At 43.5% G+C, this 20,980-nt stretch overlaps 1 protein-coding gene across 2 annotated transcripts in view; it reads right to left on the reverse strand.

Moving 5' to 3' along the window:
• Window positions 1-15,316: 15,316 nt before the first annotated feature.
• GSG1L (GSG1 like) overlaps window positions 15,317-20,980 on the reverse strand; it is an 80,951-nt gene continuing 75,287 nt past the window's right edge. For both annotated transcript variants that reach the window (XM_026107760.2, XM_026107757.2), the window contains 2 exons: window positions 16,796-17,392; window positions 15,317-15,927 (listed from right to left, as the gene is read on the reverse strand). In XM_026107760.2, the coding sequence (XP_025963545.1) occupies window positions 17,370-17,392 (23 nt within the window). In that variant the 3' untranslated portion in view covers window positions 15,317-15,927; window positions 16,796-17,369. The remainder of the gene's footprint in view (window positions 15,928-16,795; window positions 17,393-20,980) is intronic.

The following is a 20,980-nucleotide window of genomic DNA, read 5'->3' on the forward strand; positions in this document are numbered from 1 at the left end:
ACTGCAGTGGCTGAATCCTTTCCAATATTTAAAAAATATGGATTCTAGAGCTTAACACACTGCCTAGAAATGGCTTCACTAGTGCTATACATACTGTTAACGTGCACACTACTGTATTTGATGCACCTTTCTTTTAAATTCGTTTGGCTTTTTCATCATGTCTCTTTCAGCTGCACCATTCTGCTTAGAAGGTTGCTTCTCTTGTCCTCCAAAATGGTCCCAAGTCCTGTTCAGACTCATGGTGCTTTGTCTTGCAGGTGTGACCAACCTGTTTTGCTCTTTAGCTGTATGTGTTTAGATGTATTAAAACACGAGATTCATTTCATACTGTTACCCATACCTACTCTGCTGTGTGACCTGTGCGGTCACTGTTTACCAGCTCCTCAGCCGTGATCACAACACAGTGGCTCCTTTTTGCATTGGGTGCTCATTTCTAGGGGTGCTGGTGCTGCACATCTGTCCATTTGATTAACATACATTCAAAAATGCTGCAAAAATGGAGGTTAATTCTGTTAGAGCAAGAGGAGGAGGGCTCCTGGCTCCGGGGTGTCTTTGCCCATTTCTGTGACTATTTGCTGGATTCTTGTTTGCTGAGAAATGACTTACAGCCCATGTGAGACACAAACATCCCTTTATCATACAGCTTGTATCACCCTAATGGAATTCTGTCAGCTGAGGATAAAATGTGGACTAAGAAAGCAATTATAGAGTGAATCTCCTAGCTGCAGGAATAGCTGAGAGATGGGGACAGAATGCCCAGCTGGAGTAATTTCCTGTCTTACTGGCCTCTAAATCTTGCTGGGAAGAGATCAATTTTCCTTCCTTGTCTAACAGCATCAGCTCCAGTCACCCTGGTTCAGGATCCTATGAAGTGCTGCTGGAGTGTTGAGATCTAGGAATAGAAAGAATAATTTGAAAATTGCAACTTCTTTCTTATTGACCTAGAAATTAGTGAAAAATGTGAAACAACGGATACAGACCCTTTGATCCAGCTATTCTCTTTCTTAGCTTCACATTGAAGGAGAGGACTGTTCGTCCCAATGATCTCTAAGATAGGAGCTTCCCATCCTGGGCTATAACTTCCAACACTGCATAGTCCTCCACCCACAGCTCACTGCTTTGGCTCTTATTAAGAGAAGAAAATCACTACCTTGTGATCTGCTAGCAGCTTTCCCCAACTATGCTGTTTCCTTTTTTTTTTTTTTTTTGGGGGGGGGGGGGGGGGGGGAGACTGTCCCCAATTACATAGCAAGACCACAGTAAGGTGCTGCCTTTAGCTTCTCATTCCCTCAAGGTCTGTTTTTTCATTGTGTGACTAAAATCAACTTGTCTCATAAATTCTTAGTGTGTCACTGCTCTATTGCTCTTTGGACTTCTAAAAATGTCAGTGTGCATAGATCCTGTGTTTTGCCAAGAGGAAGGGCATTCAGGGAATCGTAAACCTAAGGCAAGACCTTAAATAGATAAAATTGACTTATATTCGACTGTTTCCTCATACTCAGATCTGATCTGTTGTTTCAGTGTTTGGTTGTCTATATTCCTTAGCTGATTTGTATCTTACTGGAAAAGGAGTTTCCTGGTGATTTTTTTGAAAGTCCCATCATGCTGGAGTAAGCATGTTTAGGAGGTGAATGTCAGAGAAAGTTAAAGAAACTCAGAAATAGCGAGGTCTCTGCTCAGCAAAGAAGCCAGTTGCTATTTTAAAGTCTCCTGGTCCTGGAGGAGGCAGGCAGATACAGTGCTAAACAGGACTTCTTGGTTTCAAGTTTTGGATTTGGAGACTGCATTGCAGAGCCATTGTAAGGGCCAGGAGGAGCCCAGTGCTCAGCTGCTGCCTCCTGAGCATGTGAGCCTAGCTGAGCCCTATGGCTTGGGCTTATCTCCAAATTGTATCCCAATCAGTATAGGTGGAACTGAAACAGGAGTTGGTTACAGGCTCTTATGGAAAGCAAGTGTGGTAGAAATAAGGGGTAGAGGAAGACAAGAAGCTGCTCTGACTGTTGAAAGTTTCTGAGGATACTGATCTTCTATCCAAGGGATGCGCTGTACCTGGGAGAAGAGATGACCGCTGCACTAAAGAGAATGGAGTGGGAGCATTTGGGCCCTTTTATTCTTGTCACTAAAACTTCTCCTTTTCTGCCTAATAGCAGAGATGTTCATGAAACAGCAGCCAGAATAAGCTCTTCTGTTGTAACAAGCTGGAGAAGGAACCTTCATCCAGAGCAAGGAGCATGCTCAAAGATGATGAGGATTCAGGCAGCACCAGTACAGCAGCTTTATGGAGTATACAGAGTGGTTGGCAGGAAAGTGAGTCAGCACACTAAAATGAGATGAGACATTGAGGACTGTCATCGCTGCTTGCTTGCAAGCATGGCTTAGCAAGTGTAAAACACTGATTGTGCTGTTCGTCCCTGTTATTCATGGCTTTGTGCTCCCATTCATCAAAGATTTTCCTGGCCTCCTCCTGCAAACACACACCTTTTTTTACCTTATAAAAGGCACTTAGTTTCCCTACCTTGACATCATTACAGTATTAGGTGACTATCATTTGCTATGATGAACCTTCTGATTGTCTCAGACATCACCTGTAAGTTGTAGATTGTCACCAGTGCTCACTGCACAAACCTACAGTGGGAGTCTGTCACATCTCAACCCACTTATGTACTTGCTAGAGATAATCTGTAGCATAGATCATCTTCCCATCCCAGATGATCATATGAAGGAAATCATTTTAGTTTTCTCCTAGTCCACTCTTTTTTCATGCATACTGTTTGTGATGGAACCAGGCAACACTGCTGAGCACTGTGTCCTAGAGAGAAAATTTGTATTGCTACTGAATTCAAAAATGTGTCCTGGAGCCACTAGATACGCCTTCTAAACCTGCATTTGTTTGCTAGCAAAGAGGCTGAGCCAGCCCTTTCCATGTGCAGGAGTTTGCTATCTAGGACTTGCAAAGTGAGCAATCCAATCGGGGCAGGATCTGGTTAAGAGGAGGCCCAGCTGAGGGTCGAGAGGTGGGAATAGGGTTAGAGCTTTGTGACAGAGTGAGCAGGTGAGATAAGGAGAAGTTTGGCTCTTGTGGGAGTGTGGGGGAAAGTCAGAGTAGGCTTGAAGGCCCTTTAGTCTTTGGGCTCAGGGACAACGATAGAGACGAGGTAGTTGCATCACTGAGAAAAAGGCTCCTACTCAGGACCCACCCTCTCACTTGTTCAGAGAGAGAAATGAAGGCAGAACAGAAGGGGTAGAGTGTCATACATGTAAGTGTCCTTTCTGTGCAAGAGTGGTCTGTGTGTACCTGGGGTAAGCAAATTGGTATTCTTAGACTCTTGAGTCCAGAACAGCTGACCTGGAGGAACTTGGGGATAACCCAGGGGTAGCACATTAACAGCTTTAAGAAGTATTGTTGAGCAATCTTGTCTACAAAGAAGCAAGTCTGATTCAGCTGAGGAAGAAGACTCAGAACTTGTTAGACCACATCTAGACTACTGCATTCAGTTTTGAGGCTCCCCAGTGGAGGAAGGACATTGACAAACCAGAATGAGTTCACTGCAGTCTTGCCCTGTGAGAAGAGGCTGAGGAAATAGGCTTCTTCAGCATGCAGAAGAGAGAGCTTTGGGGAGGACCTATCAGCAGCCTTCCAGTACCTAAAAGGAGGTTAGTAAGAGGATGGAGCCAGGCTCTTCACTGTGGAGCATGGCAGGAGGATAAGGGACATAAAGGCATAAATCAAAATGAGAGGTTTCAGCTAGATATGAAAAACTTTTTCACTATGAGGACAGTTGAACTTTGGAACGAGTTAGCCAGAGATGATGTGCAGTCTCAATCCTGGGAGATTTTCAAAATAAGACTGAATGAAGCCCTGAGCAACCTGGTCTGATCTCACAGATGACTCAGTTTGGAGTAGGAGGTTGGACTAGATGACCACCCGAGGTCCCTACCAACCTTAAGTATTCTATAATCCTAAGGAAGAGAGTCAAAGACATCCACAAGAAGACAACATTTTCCTTTTAAAGAACTACAGGGAGATCCACAGAATTGCAGGCCACTAAATCTGACACATGTACCAGCAAGTTAGCAGAAACGCTACTGAAAAACAGAATTAATGGACATCCAAGGAAATATGACGTATCTGGGAAAAATCGGATGACTTGTAAAGCAAAGTCCTGTCTCCTAAGAGTGGTTGACTTCTTTGAAGGAATCAGCAGCAACATAGGTAAGGGTGATAGAGGCAATACAGCCATCTTGGGTTTGCAAAAGGCTTGTGACAATATCATCATCAAAGGCTTCCAGGTAAATGAGGCAGCTTCAGGGAAAAAGGGTGATCCTCTCATAAGACAGTGGTAGATGGTAGTGCTCAGAGAGGAGAGGGAAGCAGCCAGTTCTCGCAGTGGAGAGAGCTCACCAGAGAGTGCCCAGGAGCTGTTTAGGACTTGCCCTGTTCAACACGTTTGTGGGTGCCCTGGAATGGGGTGGGAGAAGGAGGTGAGAAAGTTTGTTGGTGATACTGAGCTACTCAGGGTTGAAGGATGAGGTCGGCTGTGAAGAACTGCGGAAGGACCACATGATGCAGAGGGACTGGGCAATAAGCGGGCCAATGAAATTCACTGTAGATAAATGAAAAACGATGCTTGTGGGGGAAAAACAGTCCTAGCTTTACATGTGAAACACTGGGCTCTGAGCTGACTGTTTCCATCCAGCCCTGAGCTACTGTGGGGGCTATAACAGGCAGTTCGATGAAAACATCCACACAGTGCTTGGGAGCAGCCAAAGAGGAAATAACATCCGGAGTCACTAGGGAAGACCAGGGGAACATAACAGAGAACACCATGGTGCCCCTCTACACTTGTGGCTCACTGTCTTCTTACTCGCCACGTCCTTGTCTGGTCTCCTTCGCTCAAAAAGGATACAGGAGAGCTGGAGATGGTTCAAGGAGGGGAAACAGGAATGACCAAAAACATGAAACTGTTCCCAGATGAGAAAAGAGTAAACAAGTCTGCATTCTTCAATCTAGCAAAAAATATTTTTAAGGGAAGGAGAGGATAATGGGGAATCTACAAATTCATGACTGGCCTGGGGAGGGTGGAGAGAGATTGGTTGGTTCACTGTCTCTTCCAATAGGGGAGGTAGTGGACACCAAACAAAAGTGCTAGGAACCAGATTCAAAACAAGAGTTGGCTATTTACATAGCGGGTAGTTGAGCAGTGGACACATTTGCCACAAGATGTTCAGAGCTGCTAAAAATTAACTCAGCTTCATGGGCACACCCAACAAAAAGAGGGAGATACTGAAAATCACTAAATCCATGAAAACTTGTGGCTTAGGTAGTCTATAAGCCAAAAATATTTGAAGGTAGGAGGAGCCTTAGTGGGAAACATCACATGTTTCCAAATTCTTGTGCTTTCTTCTAAACACTTGGCTTTTGTCCCCACCTAGAGGCAGGATACTGGGCTAGGTGGACTCTATATCTGATCCAGTGCAACTATTGTTATGTTCTTATTGTTAGGCTACTGCATAGCAGTTCCCGTGTGTGTGTATCTGGTGTCTTGGATAGAAGGCTCTCAGTGAACATGCATATAGTTGTGCTTGGTACACTTAGGATGCCAAAGAGGACTTTGATGCTAAGTATTAGCAAACATTAAGTCAATGCAGGAAGAGGAGGATGCTGAAATAATTTCTAATGTTATTGCTATGTTGTCTCATTCCTTTGGTTTATGAGCATTACTGCTTGACGGGGGGAAAACACATCACCTGATAGCACGTGGGTTTCCTTGAGTTTGTGTGCTCTTAGAAAAGTTGAGCTTGTGATGCTACTCCAGGTGTGGCCACAGTGCTCAGAGACCAGCACCAGGGAACACTGTGGAGCATCCCTGTCCAATAGCATGTCCCTGTCCAGCTGTAGCGTGCTCTTGCCAATCCTTTGGTGATTTGCACGATTCTTCTCTGAATCTTCTACTCTTGATTTGTGGACGTCAGAACTGAACATGGTCTAGCTGCGGGCACTGCTGCCACGTAGAAACAGTATATCTCTGTCCTCTTAGCTGAGTTACCTTGTTTATGGATCTCCATTGATCTCCCTGTAGTTCTTTAAAAGGAAAGTGTTGTCATTTGGTGAAAGTCTAAAATGAGACAATGCTGAACAGGGAACTCATGTTAAGCCAGCTGTCTACTGTTGCATCATTAAAACTTCCTCAGAGCTGCACCTTTCCAAGAAAAAAGTCCTTTGTTCCCATCCTGCATCTTTGGCTCTTAGAAGTCTTACTTTATATGTACTAGTATTGACATTCCCTGTTTGTTGGTGCAAAACTTTCTGTGCAATCCAGATTGCTTTTTATCTTCTGTTTTTTATTTTCCTGTCCCCAAGATCTGTATAAATTTCATTGATGATTATTTTGTATATTTCTTATCACACTGTTAAGTACTGTAGGCAAAATCTTACCTGTGTGGGAGCCACAAATACATATACTTTTAAAATTTATCAGATATTCAGTTTTGATCCATTTAATATATGTCAGGTTGAATATCAGGGCTTGATGAATATCATCAAGCTAACTTTTAGCTTGTTGCATAGTAGCAACAGAGTATCTTTGTTATGCAAAATATTTCAGTGATTTTTTTTTGACAGTATAAAGAATTCAGATGAAAAATTAATGCAAAATATATCAACATTAATACGTTCAACACTTAAACTTATAAGAAGCTATACATGATGCTAGAATTGGCATAAAAATGACCTTTTGGAAAAGCAAACCAAGCTCAAGTCAGTACAGCATATGGTAGAATCACAAAATCAGTGTTACTGAGGTTGGAGGGGACCTCGGGAGGTCTCTAGTCCAATCTACTCAAGCACAGGCAGCTAGGAGATCACACCAAATTGCTCAGGGATTCATCTAGGTTCATTGTGAAAACCTCCAAAGGTGGAGATTGCACAGTGGCTCTGGGCAGCCTGTTCCAGTACTTAACTGTCCTAATAGTGAAAATTTTTCCACTGCTACATTATAATCTGTATTCTCCCACACTGATTAAAGGCCTAGATCATCATGGATAAGACCTCTGGCACTGCAGAAAGGGCACCTTTGCTGTTGTCATCCAGTTGTATAATAATAAATTGAGTCTCCCAACTGTAATTTCAGATTTGCAGATTAGCAGAAGTCCTATGATCTGATTTACTCTCCTGCTCTGCTGGAGGCATTACTAAAAAGAAAGCAAGTAGAAAAGCTTGCTGAAATGGTATAAACCTAAACAATGATAAAAACTTATCTACAATGAATGTTGATTCTGGCTTGTTTCCAAATGAATGTTTTTGGATGGCTTACTTTATGCTGGAAATTATTTGGTAAGGTTTGTTGGTGAGCAGATGAATCAAACTGACATTTCCATTACCAACAGGAGATCGGTCTGTGGTCAGAATTCGTGAAGAATGTGAGATGATAGCAAGACTATTCATTATGTTTAATATTGTCAGAGAAATGAAATAGCTCCTATTCTTCATCTCCCTGGGATGGTAATGTAACTCTGAATATTAACAAAAAACATTGGGATCTGATCAAAACCCACTGACCCAGCAAGGCTTTGATATGTATTTTAATCACGCTCCTTGGGACATTGAGAAAATGTACTCTTCACAGTAAATCTGCAAGAAGCTAAGATCGGGTTTGCATCTCAGTGTGGTACTTCGGTAAGTCAATGCACATTCTGTCCTCATATATTCTGGTCTGGAGTCCTTCAGGGTCTCCCAGTGTCACTCTTTATCCTGTAGGAGTAGCAGTATGGCCCAAGGGAGAACTGCAGCTTGGTGATCTGCTCATGGTAGGGGAATAAGAGTGGGGGTTTTTTTTGTCTACTCACGTGCCATGCTCAGACTAAGCTTAACAATGGTTATTCAAATGGGGCATAAGATGGAGTTCCAGCTTGGCAGGATTGTGTTTTCCACTTGCTGCAAGGTAAGAGTGGGAGCACAAGCTTCAGTTCCACCTCTAGCCTAGTTGTGGCAGGGACTGGTGCCTTGGTAGCAGGGCTCTGGCTATGTGAAGCTTGCAGCAGGTGTTCAAGCTGCCTTTTCCTAGGAGTTTGAGGTTTGGACCACAGAGAGAAATCTGCTTGTCCCATTGAGCTGCAAATTCAAATGCAACATCCAGCAGTTCTCTCCAGTGTTCTGTCTTAAGTCCACTTGCTTTCCAAATTGTCCGTTTTGTTTCTATAGCCTTTCTACTTGCTGGACACTTGTTTGCCTGTCTCCATGGGGAAGGAGATGCCTAGGAGGGTTCCAGATCATGGTGAAGAAGTAATCACTTGTAGGAGCATATAAATATAAAAAATGGAAAAGGGGATCCAAGGGCAATTTCACCTTGGGAATCAAAGATCGTAAATTTAGTGTGAAAATTACCAAAGTCAAGTTGAATTGAACTGCGCAAAGGGAATTAGGTACATAAATGAATAGAGAACAAGTGTGGGGAAGCAGACATTCATGTAGGAAGAATAAGAAGGGATTAACTGTAGTCTAGGATATGGCCCAAACCCTTGCGACTGAGATTTCAGTAAAGATGATGCTAGTAATAAATATAAAGATAAACCAATGTTGACAGTTGCCTAAAACTATAGTTCTATTGTAAGTCATAAACCAGAAGGGCAGGTGGACTCCTCAGGTTTTCTAGAGTGGATCTGCAAGTAACTCCAGTGCAGGTTGTTTGCATGACTTCTCTCTCTCCTTTATCTTTTTTTTTTTTTTTTTTTTTTTTTTTTTTTTTGTCGGATTTTTGTAGTATTACATGGTTTAGTTTTTGCAACACAAATTTTATTAATTAGTTTGTCTTACTAGAAGACTGTCTGATAAAAGGGATTTGACCAGATGACCTCCAGAGGCCCTTTCCAACCTAAATTATTCTGTGGTCCTATAAGCAACATGGATCAGGACCCTCTGTTTAACATAACTTATCTGCGGTAGAATCTATTCTGCCAGCTGAACCCTACTGAGCCACAGCATGGTGAATATTAATAGAGTGCTTAATTAACTCAATCAATCAGTACAAACTACAGATTGCCTGAGGCTGAGAAAAATGTTCATGTCCTTATACTTCTGACTAGGCATCTGCTCCTAGAAGATGACACTGGGGAAGACAGACTTTTGGTCTAACCTGTGCAGTGGCTCTTAGGTCCTCAGGTTATATATAGGGATGAATACAGAACAGTGCATGTTACTTGAATGTGTGTTACACTAATGAATCTCTGCAGCTGAGTATGACTGGAGAATAATGAATGTAATACTCATAGTTAAGGAAAGAAAAATGATTTGGTCTAGTATTGGCTTGAAATTACCTGTTCAAGAAGAAAACGTTATATAGTTAAATGGAGAATAGGATAAAATGCAACGTAGATTTATGGACTATTCTGGTGTTTTTCACTGTGTGTATGATTGCTTTCTCTGTCTGTCTCTATGCAGGGGAAGATGGCAACATTTTGGGAGAAGGATTGTTTAGACTAAGGAGCAGTGTAGGCACAGAGCAAATCAGTATGAATTGTCCAAGAAGAATGATGGCTGAATCTTTTTGCTTGTCAGAGTAATAGGACTGGGTAACTGCCTTTCTGTCTGAATACCAGGCAGAAAGACCTAAAGTCTTAAGACAGGGCATGCTTGTAACAGGACACGTTTCTGGCAAGAGCAGGATGCTAAATTTGAAAGCCAAACAATTGCTTTCACACCCACATATTTAAGATACTGTGACATTATTAATAGGTATACTGACTCAGTTTTGTTACTCTCCAAACAGAATGGATCTTTCTGCGGATGTAAGCGTTCAAGCCTTCACCCTGTTGTTGCGTTAGGAATGGCTGGCTGGCGAGAAAATAAACCAGACACAGGAAGTCTCTTTTGGATGTAGTGGGAAGCGGGCTATGGTTCTCTCCCCAAGCAAACCTAGGTAAAAGAGCAAACAAAGCTAAGGCTTAGGAAAGGGTGAGAGAACATTGTAAAACACAGGGATACAAACCATGGGAAGCAACCAGCAAAATGAGCTCTGTGATAATGAGCCACCCGAGAAAAAGCAGATGAGGTGGCTCAAGTGCTGCAGTGCAAGAAGAGAGCATCTTCGCAGAGGCAGAGCTGTCTTAAAGGTACAAATGCAGTGGAGGAAAAAGAATCAAGCAAGGAGTCTGTAAAGGACAAATGTAGTTGGTGTGTCATGTTGCCCTTTTCAAATGTTCCCTGCAGTTGATCACTTGGGCTGCTACTGCAGGTAAACCACAGGGGACGGTTGCTAGGGCTCAGAAGTTGCAGATGCCAGGTGACTTTCATCATCAGCAGAACAGCAAATGATGGAGCAGACAACCATTTTTGCAGAGCAGGAGAATGTGAGTTTGGGGAAATGGGAGCTTCTGGCTCTGTATTTCATTGAGAAAATGGAGCACCTACCACTATCATAGGGGAAAGTGGAGATCACAGAATAACTGAGGTTGGAAAGGACCTCTGGTCATCACCTAGTCCAACCCCCTGCTTAAAGCATGGTCAACTAGAGCGGGTTGCTCAGGACCTTGTCCATTTGGATTTTGAATTTCTCCAAGGATGGAAGCTCTCTGAACTCTCTGGGCAATCTGTTCCAGTGTTCAACCACCCTCACCATAAATTTGTTTTTCTTATATTTGAATGGAATTTTATGTATTTCAATCTGTGCCAATTGCTTCTTGTTCATTCACTGGATACCACTGTGAAGAGTCTGGCTCCATCTTCTTTACACTATCCTATCAGATATTTATACACATTGATAAGATCCTTTCTATGCCTTTTCTTCTCTAGGCTAAAGAGTCCTAGCTCCCTCAGCCTCTTCTCATATGACAGATGCTCCAATCCCTTAATCATCTTCGTGGCTCTTCAATGCAAGTTGCTCAAGGAAATATGAAATCTGATAAATTCTAGTTGGAAGGTGGTGACAGGAAAAAAAGGTAGGAAAATAATAACATACAGAAGATCATCTGGCGAGACTGGCCAACTCTAGTTGAATCTTGTTAATCTGGAAGCTCCACTGGAACTGCTAAAAACTATCAATGTCAGGGTAAAAGACATACTGCACATCTCTAAAATAAGTGGGAGTGGTTCATACCAAACCACACCCAGAAGGAGGATGACACTGAAGCCTAAAAGGGCCCGAGAACGGCCGGTGTCTGACAAGATTGTCCGTGATGACACAAAGCTAATATAAGTAATTCATAGACCTGTGCTAGAATTTATTACTAGTAGACATGAGGAGTACAAGGCAATAGGAGAGTTTGACCATATTGTCTGGCCTCATGCACAGAGGCTGTTCTTATAGGATCAGCTGTATTAAGATTTTATGGGCAGAGAGAGTAGGCAACTACAACATATGATGACTGATATTGCTAATACATACATTATTTATATTTTATTTTGTTCAGTTCCATGTCCACTTATGCGGACGCTGTATGTGAGCGCTGTTAGAGGAGGGCCAGCATATTTCTATCCTATCTGAACAAGACGGCTGCATTTTATTGCCCTAAAAGGCCATGAAAGCAGATGTAAATGCCTGTAGAAGTGTGTGTTTGTGTGAGACACAAACATCCTCTCCACTATGCACAGAGCCTTCCAGAAAATTTGTCATAATCCACTGTAGCGCTCACTGGGGTATGTGATTTGCTCCAACAAGGCACTGACTGCATTTCCAGAGGCTGCATCCATCCTACGCTCACCTCTGTGCTGACCCGTGGAGGCCACATTGTTCCACCGGGCTCTTGCCTCTGTGTTGCGACTGCCCCAAGGGATCGCGCTGCGTACAACCCCTGTGTATTCTTGTGGCTACCTGGTAATTTGCCATGTGACAGCGTAGATCCTAGCTGTAATGTGGTACAGAGAACCTGAATGAGCAAAGTGTTGTGCCGGGGTCCATAGACCAGCTTGTAAGTAAAATGAATTGCTGGAAAGGAGCTTAATCTGTTCCATAAGCCCAGCAGAGAACAATACAGAGACAGCAGGCTGAAAGACAAATAGGATCTCTCATACAAATGTCAGAACAATCCCAGAATCCCTTGGGGCAGAAGAGCCCAGAAGTACAGAGCAGGTCCTTGGAGTGCACTGCCCCTTTCCATCTTCCTGTGATGTCTTGAGCCATGATGACATTGGGAATGATCTGTTTTTTTGTTTTTTTGTTTTTTTTTTTTTTTTTAAGTCAAGTGTTTTCTCCTTTTCCCCATTATTATAGGAAGCAGATCATATCCTGTGGTCCAGTGCAGGGAAGGGCAGGCTGAACCCAAAGGTGGCTTTTTGCCTCTTCTGCCATCCTCAGTGGCCTGTCAAGGAAAACAGTAGCAATGTGCAGGAGAGATGTGTTCTGGTTTTTGAAGTATTTGACAGTTGGGATCAGGGGAGTAACTGCTTCTAGGAAGCATCAATGACACTGAAAAGGGGTGAGTGAACCAGGAGGGCAGAGAAGCAGTATCTTCCATTGGTACTGAGCAAAATAGCACAAGGACATCCCTCCACCTCACCAGTTCTTTACAAAACTGCCTACAACTCCAGTCCTGGCAAGTGCAGTCAGAGGTGGCCTGGAGCCATGCATACATTTCCTGCTCCATGAGCAGAACCTGATGCACAAACTGTTGTTCATCTGTTGTTCTCTGCTGCATCCCAGCTGGGGACGGAGGACCTCCAAAGCCATTTTCCTCTGTTCCCTCCATTACTGATGGCCTGCTTTCCTCAGGGCAGATTCCGTAGCAATGATCACCTTTAGGGACCTTTGCGAGGAGCTAATCTTTCAGCTTTATAGCATTATCACCAAGGAACATGAGCCCCTGATATGCAGGTATGTCTGCTGGTGGGTCCTAGATGCTGACCATCTGTGTTTTTTGTGATCCAGGCCCTGGTAGTGTGGCCTGTCTGAAATTTCCCAGTTGCATCCTCCCCCTTAGCAATGGCTTTGCAGTGAGTGGGGACTCTTAGCTCTTTGCAGCTCAATCAGGGAATGAGTCTAATGTAGGTGATCCTGCAGAGATCACCTTTAAGATGGATTCCTTGATTTGGGGAGTCAAAGGGCCAATTTTGGTATAATCCTGCCCTAAAATCAATTCTCTCGTTGTTCCTGTGGCTCAGCCACTGGCTTCCAAATGCTGTCCGCAGCAGCAGGGAGCCCTGAGCTGCTGGCAGCAGTTGTCCATAGGCATTACATCACCACAGAGCTAAAAGCTGCTTGCTCTTTCTCTGGTTTGTGGTCAGACCTATTTCACTCATTGACAGGTAGAATATGGCTGCTATACAAGCTTGTCAAGTTTATTTTAGGGAAGAAGCTTTCTGCCTCTGCACTCAACCATCTTTTAACAAGTCCTCATTCCCATGAACTTCCCAAGTGCTCGTTGGAGGGTAAGCGTTCCAATATCCAAGCAGCACCTTTTGTGACATCTCTTACAAGTGACCATGCTAACGTGTGGAAATAGGATTTGCTCCCAGGTAGGTAACAACTTCAAACTTACTTTATGGTCTGGGGTTCTCCTAGTCAAATACAGCAAAGCAGATGTGTGTGGGGCCATGGCTAATGAAGGTGAGCAGAAGGAGAGGGCAAGTGCTCATGCAGTAGTTGCTGGATGCTGCCCAGCAAAACTTGATCTGGGACTTAAGGGACAGTCAAAGGTAGGAAAAATGGCATAGGATGGTTAAGGATTCCTCCCAGCCAAGTGGTACTTGGGCAACAAGGCCAGTGTTAGGAGCAGGTTCATCATGAGTTTCTGGAGTGTTTGAGGTCCTGAATGGAGGGACGTGAAGAGTACAGGCTAATCAAAAGGAATGAAGGGTGGTGTGACAAGAGAGGACTGTCTCAATGAAGGAATGCCAGAGCCATGTCCATCCAGTCTGTATCCATTAGGAGGAATATTTGAATTTCATGGACACACACTGTGCTTTTGCCCATGAATCAACAGCCAGGCTAGTAAATACTCTGGCACTCCAACTGTTCCACTGTGAGGCAGAGGCCTGGTCACAGGAGATTCTTGCCACACTTTGGGCTGCTGATTGCAAGGTAGCAGCACAGAACCAGGGTCTGAGATTCCTCTTACTATGGATGACTGTTTCTAAATGGCTGCAATGCTGAGCATGGAAAGCATACCCCATAGCCATGGCATGATCATGTAGAGAGGCAGTCTGATAGCAGCAGCTGTATTATCTGTTCTGTCAAGAGGGTGTGGAGTTATTTGTTTGTGAGACAGGTCTCTAATGGAGGCCTGTGAAGCCACACCCTGGAAGGTAGGGAAGAACACAGAAATACTAATAGTAAGTGGAAAGACCAAACCACATCATTCCTTGTTTGCTGTATCAAAGATTTCTGAATAAAGAGTATGCACGTGTGCTTTCTTTTCCTCAGTTAAGGCTGTGTAGCTCAGATCTGGGACAGCCTTCTCAATACATAAATTGCTGCTCAAGCACAGCAATGAGTGACAGCGTTGTTATACTGCTCATTTGGCATTGTGAAGGTAGAGGAGCTTGATTGCAATCAAGCAGTATTTGTCTGTAAATGTCACTGCCCACTAAAAGTACATGATCTCACACAGATATGCACTAACATACATAAAACACAAGAACCTGGGCTTCTATCATACATGTCCTAGATGCCGGATTGTTATGTGAGACAAGTGGCATGGATAACCAGCACTGAGCAGGGAAGAGAGGCACCAGAGGAGCTCCATTGTCACATGAGGACAGAGCACGGTTGTCAACATACCTGAGCTGTTCTGTCTGCTCAGTTACTGGAGGTTGGGAAAGCTGGAGGTCACAGACTCCTACCTTTACCTGTTCCAGTGGTGGATTGTTATGTCCATCATGTCTGAACTGACTTAGGGCCATATTGTACACCCTTGTATCCTTGGCCCCCCAGTTACCTGGAATGGAGACCTGTATGAGTGCCCTGCAGCTCTTGACCAGCCTGTGTGCCCTGCTTTTCTTCCCATGCAATTCATGATGCAGGAGGGCAGGGGAGGATGGTTTGCTGCATGGCCAGGTCTCATCCTATTGTGTGTTCCAGTTACAATTGCTGTTTGATTTGATGTGCGAAGTATTTTTAGACAAAAAAAAAAAAAAAAGAAAAAAAAAAAGACAGGCAAAATTTTCTAACAAGTAATGTCTTTTAATGAATGATACACTCTAGAAAATAGAAACTAGCCAGATGCTGGTTGGTAGGTCTGTTTGGGGTGGGGGGAAGGCCCTTGCCTGCATACACAATGCCTTCTTTGGCTTCTTTTGGCAGCAACTGTAGTTACTGGAAACAAGGGAGCATCCATATATTGAAAGAGACACTAAGGGGGCAAATTTTTTCAAAAATATAGAAAGTATGCAGAACATCTTCCCACTGTCTCATCAGGTAAGAGTGACATGAAGGGCTCGGAGCTCACCAATGTATTTACAGATAAATTCCTACCTAGAAGGGATAGACCCAGCTAACTTTACATGCCACAGTTCAGTGCTCTGAAATCATCAGAGACTTCTCTTTTTGCAGAAGATTTTGTGGACTCTGCTGTTATTGCACTTCTTTCGGGGTCCTTTTCTGCACGTGTTGTGTCTCTTCCCTTAAGGTCTGACTACTAATTCCAGGGAATATGCTTTTCAGAATGTCACGGTACACTGTGTACAACTCAGGGTCTATTTGGGGCTTGGGCAGAGATCTTGGGTTGCAGGCCTGTTCGGTGACTGAGTGCTGTAGCAAGTACACATCACTGAAGAGCACAGTTAGGATTTTGTGTGCAGCTTTGTAAGGATCATCTTCAAACTGCACCATTGCCTTGAGCTCAGTCAGGGTGTAGCCATTGTAACGCTTGCTATCTTCTGCCAGGGGCTGCACGGTCTCACCGATGTGTCTCACTTTCCACTTCAAGCATTTCAGTTCTTCTCTTACATCTTCTAGTTCTTTCTCCATGGCTTGGAATTCCTTTGCAGTTATGAATCTCCTGCCAAGAAAAGAAGTGGCAGATGCAGTGTGGAATTCACAGCCTCCCTGGGGTGAAATCAGTCCAGCTTGCTGGGGCCAGATCCCAGAATCTGAGGTTTAGAACCTGCCATGTCACTGAATACAACCTTCACCTCTCATTTGTCAGACTTTACAGTAACAGCAAGTTTTCTCTGCTGTTACTGTAATTAGGAGGTTCTTCCACAGCCTGATCATGCTGTTAATCAAGAGGCTTTTTCCAGTGTCTAAACAGACTGTTTATGGCCTTTTTGCCTTTATGTCAATATTGGCATTCAGTGTAAACTCCTTTCCCTCCCTAAAGGGAGGCTACATCTTTCTATTCTGACTACAGCCAAACACAGCAGTTCTGTTGTGACATTTGGATTTCGGATACTGGTGTCATTTGAATGGGGAACATTGTTCCGTAAGACTCACCTGGAAGCCCAACACTGAATGACGATGTCAGCCTGTTAGAGGATAAAGAAGGAATGATGGTGGGGGGTGAGCTGTACTATGACAATTCTGCTTCCCACATGGCTGTGACTAGTGTAATGAGGGATGCATTTTCTCATTTGAAAGGATATGAGACCACCTTAAAACTGTGCCCTGTTTAAGGAGCTGAGATTGACAATCTGGCCCAGACGTGGTCTGTAATCAGGCTTGGATAGCCAAAAGAATGTATGGAAAATACAGTATTTTGCTTCTCAGAGAACAGGTTTTAGTGGGAACATACAATCATTACTAGAAAACAAACATTGGGGACATGTAAATCGCTAAATGCATTTAGAACATTTGATGAGCAGTTAGATGGCCTTGTACCAAGTTGAGTTATGTGGTGACTTAAACATGGGTATGGTCTCAATACATACCTTTCATGATCAGGATCTTCCAGGTCTGATTCAAAACCCTTTCCTGTAGTCTTTAATTCAGTATTAGAATAGTCAGGAGACTGGGAACCATCTTCAGGAGTCATTGTTGTTAGAGGCCTTGTGCTTTTCCTGGTTGGGGTCAGTGTGTGGTGTGATGTTGAAGCTTGTAAGTTTTGTGCTGTGTGAGGATAGAAGGAACTTGCATTGATCCCTGGGCTGACTGGAGAGGAGTCAGAGTATTGCTGTGGATTGGCTGAGCTGGGTGTTAGACTGAGCCTGGGGCTGGCTGGGCAAGATGCTGGAGCTGTTCTTGCACTGAGTGGGCTGGAACCTGATGTTGCTAGATTTTTATTTCTTTGCTCCAATGGTTGAGGACTTGGTGATTCTCCTGGGGCCAATTTAATGACAGAGACAATGTCCAGCAGGGCTTGATCCTGAACCGTGGAGATCTGGCTGGCTGGTTTTGATGAAAGTGAAGAGCTTTTTGATGTGTTGCTGGAAGAGCTTGACGTAGCGAATGGGGGTATTTTCTGAGCGTTATGGTCTCTCCTGTTCCTCTGGGTGTTAGTGACATTTAGAGCTGGGTGTTGTGAAGCCCTGAGGAAAGATAAACAAATACTTTTTCCCCTGGACTGGATTAATGTCTTATAAAGCACTTCTAGGCCTATTTTGGGCCACTTTTTAGCCTTTTTCCTGTAACCAGGTTTTCCCATTGTTTGATTTGCTACTCATATCTCTATAACACCCTCTGCTCCTGGCAGCCAAGAACAAAGTGTTAGAGAATAAGGCACATGAATTCAAGACCAGTTCCTCCATAGCATCAGCTTATCTGTGTTGTCAGTGTAATCCCTGGCACATCAGCGTTTTCCTTCTCAGAGTCACAGAGGCTCTGTGAGAACCAAGGACATGGTGCTGGGGGTGGGGACAGGAAGGGCAGAAAGTTACTGGCACATTGAGAGTGACAAATTCCAACATGAATGAAAAGGGATGAGACTGGCTTGCAAGTCACCTTGGGCTTTCCCACAGCACCAGCCCTCGATCATCCCTGCCAAGTGTGAAGACCTGCATTCACCTTGGACCTGCATGCTTTAGCTCTGCACAGTATTTTTGTTGGCCAGTGAATCAGGGGAGGAATAAACAGACAAGGTAAAAGTAGAAGCGCAACGCAGAATCACACCATCAGTCCTGCAGTGATATTATAGGTCACTTCTTTTATACAGCTCAGAGGAAGAGTGTTAAGGTCTTCTCTTCCCCCCCACCAAAGCTGTAGGCTTATGCAAGGCTGACCAGCTCTTCTAGGTGGCTGGAAATGCCAGTTGGATAGGATCCAAACTACCTCCCATGAACATTGTTCCCTGCGCTTGTCTCCTGGCTGCTGCCAGGTAGGAGAGATCCCACCAGTTTTTGTTCTGTGGTTAAATTATACTTAGTTTGACAAGACACTGATGGCAAGAGAGGAAAATGGACCCGTGTAACCTGGAACTGTTCTCATGGATAGTGAAAACAGTGAGAAATATCTTGACCTTGAAAGGGAACATGAACATACATGAACATTCATGATCCAGAATTTCCGACAAGCAAAGAATACGATACATTTTCATAGCAGCACCAGTGTCCAATTCAGTCTTCTTGGGCATCTGGTATGTTCATGTTCCTCTTATGGTTGAAGACAGCAGAGAAGCCAGGCCTGGATGTGTTATAGGCAATCTAGTGCATGAGGGAAAGCACAGTCCTGTTCTGTTAGTACCAAAGGCTGAATTAGCTGTTTATCAACTTCTCCGCCTCTCTGTATGTTTCTCAGTGTTGGACACAAGTAAGGCACAAATTGTTAAGGTCCAAAACAGCATGCCTCACACTTACTGCCTTCAGTGGTGGGGGGTCACACAGTTAAGGCCTTCACTATAGCGCAGTTTAATTATCAAGTTTAAATCTAATGTAGGATTTTTACAATTGGAAGAATAAAAAAAGTCACAATTCTACTGAATAAAAAACAGCTCTTTAAAAAAGTAGTATGGAATGTGTTATAGAAAAGGCAGGAAAGAAAGCAAGAATGCAGTCCTTCCTCAGAAATGCCTCGCTTTCATAAACTGAGTGAACAGGAATTGGGAAGACATTCCCATTGTAGTAATTAGAGATGCTACAGAGCAGGATCTAGGATGCAAAATGGAGAGAGCAGCTTGGTAGAGCAGCAGGCTCCCTACCTGCAAAGGGGACGGATATCAGCCAATGCAGCAGAATTCAGGAGAGAGTAGTTTGAACTCCTGCTGCTCTTCACTGTCAACTCAGCTGCCAAAGGCAGAATGTGACATGTTCGGGGCCAGGGCACTAGGGATGGAGCTGTATGTACTTGTCGGGGCTTTGGAAAGCTCTTAGCTAACCGAGTCACAATTTGTCAGGAAAGGTAAAGCATTGTTGTAGCTGGAAAAAAAGACACATTTGGGGGAATATGGATGCTTTTGCAGGTTCTCTGCTTTTTTTCCTCTTCCTCCTCCTTTGACAAAAGGCTTCTGTTTGCTCATGAAAAATGTTCTTTGGTTGTCTAGTGCAGCTTTTTTTTCCCCTGGGGTTAACTCCTGTCTCTTTGTGTGCAGTGTAAATGGGCTAGAACCCACATCAGAGATAAGTGAAGATATCTTGGACCCATGGCCTAGGATTATGATGAGCCCTGGGATCTTGCCATCGCTTAGGCATCATCAACAAAGATATTATTAAAATTATTCCTTTAGTAAAATGGAGAAATTGTATTCCTTCCCTCTTTACTACCTTTTTGTGAAGAATATGCCCCATTGTAAATGATCAGAAACTTGAAGCAGCTTTAAAATGCAGTCTTCTCCAAACAAAATTTGAAATGAAATGGGAAATCTTCCAGGTACAGAGGTGGGTTCCAGCACTTCATCCTCTTTTCTACTTGTCATAAGCATCAATTTTCTGAAACAGCCCAGTGTATCAGTATACACTCCTTCCTAATATGTAAACAGGTTTATACAACTGCTGTAGCAAATGAATGTAATTCCTAAAGTTTGCCACCTTTTACCAATTACTAAGTTGGGACTTATTTTCCATTTAAACTAAGATGTTGCTAGTAGAAAAGCATACTTAATTGAACAATTTCTCCTAAGGGTAGTATTACAGAGAGTATTTTAATTTTGGCCTTCGGTATTAAGGTACTCTGACAGAATTTAAGGCTCATTTCTTAAATGCCCAGGGATCTGAAAAACCTTAAAAAAGCTTTTATATAGAAGCTCAAAAAAACAAAACAAAACCCTAACCTGATACTTTCAAAGAAGATTGACTTTTTCTATACAACGTCCACTGTTCATTTTCTAAGGGGGCTTAGAATGTCACCTCTTATGATCTTCTAGCTCTGGAATTAATGTTTTCATTCTTTATTTGACTGAAAACATATATATTGCTGAAACGCTATATGATACATGGCACCTCTGACAAGGAGATGGTTCAAAGGATAATTCCCATCATTTTGCAGAATAAACTCCAGGCCAGATTTTTCAAATGCGTTGAATCATGGTTCTATTTCAGGTCACTAAAGATGCTTTACTTTAGTGGTCCAGAAAAATCCAGTCCTAAATATTTAAATCTCTGTTTAACGTGTGCTGAAGGAAAATGAACCCACAGTTCCCAGTGACAAAACTTTGTGAAGAAGGTCTTCAGCAGATCAAGCCTGAGGTGTCTTGGATGATGTTGGGAGTGCTTCAAGGACCGCTAGTTTTCTGTGCCATTGGCCACACACTGCACAATATGGCCTTCAGCAAAGCATGATGTGCAGACCTTGCAGCAGTGTCTGGCGAGGGGGAGGGCTCATAGCACAGAGCCTGCTGTTCCTCTAAGAGAGGAGGGAAGGGCTGATCCACAGTGCACCTGGTTAGCTGCAGAGCAGAATCCAATGCCCACTTAGCATGTAGCTGTTACCCAGACAATGTTGCTGTGGGCAAAAGCAGGCTAGTCATAACTTGCTTTAATGGCAGACAGTAGGAACCTGGTAGAAACACTGGGCCACGCTCTGGTCTTATCATCACAGCAAGGGCTCTTGAAGACCTAAGCTGGGATTCTTAAGGAGTCTAAGGGAGTTAGGTGCTGAGATCCCTGATAAAAATGACAGAAAGAGGAATACTTAGTTCTGAGGATATTGCTGGAAACATCATTCCCATCCCATCCTTGGCTGCCGCT

The sequence above is a fragment of the Dromaius novaehollandiae genome, chromosome 14 (genome assembly GCF_036370855.1).
Source record: "Dromaius novaehollandiae isolate bDroNov1 chromosome 14, bDroNov1.hap1, whole genome shotgun sequence".
In the NCBI taxonomy this organism is placed as follows: domain Eukaryota; kingdom Metazoa; phylum Chordata; class Aves; order Casuariiformes; family Dromaiidae; genus Dromaius; species Dromaius novaehollandiae.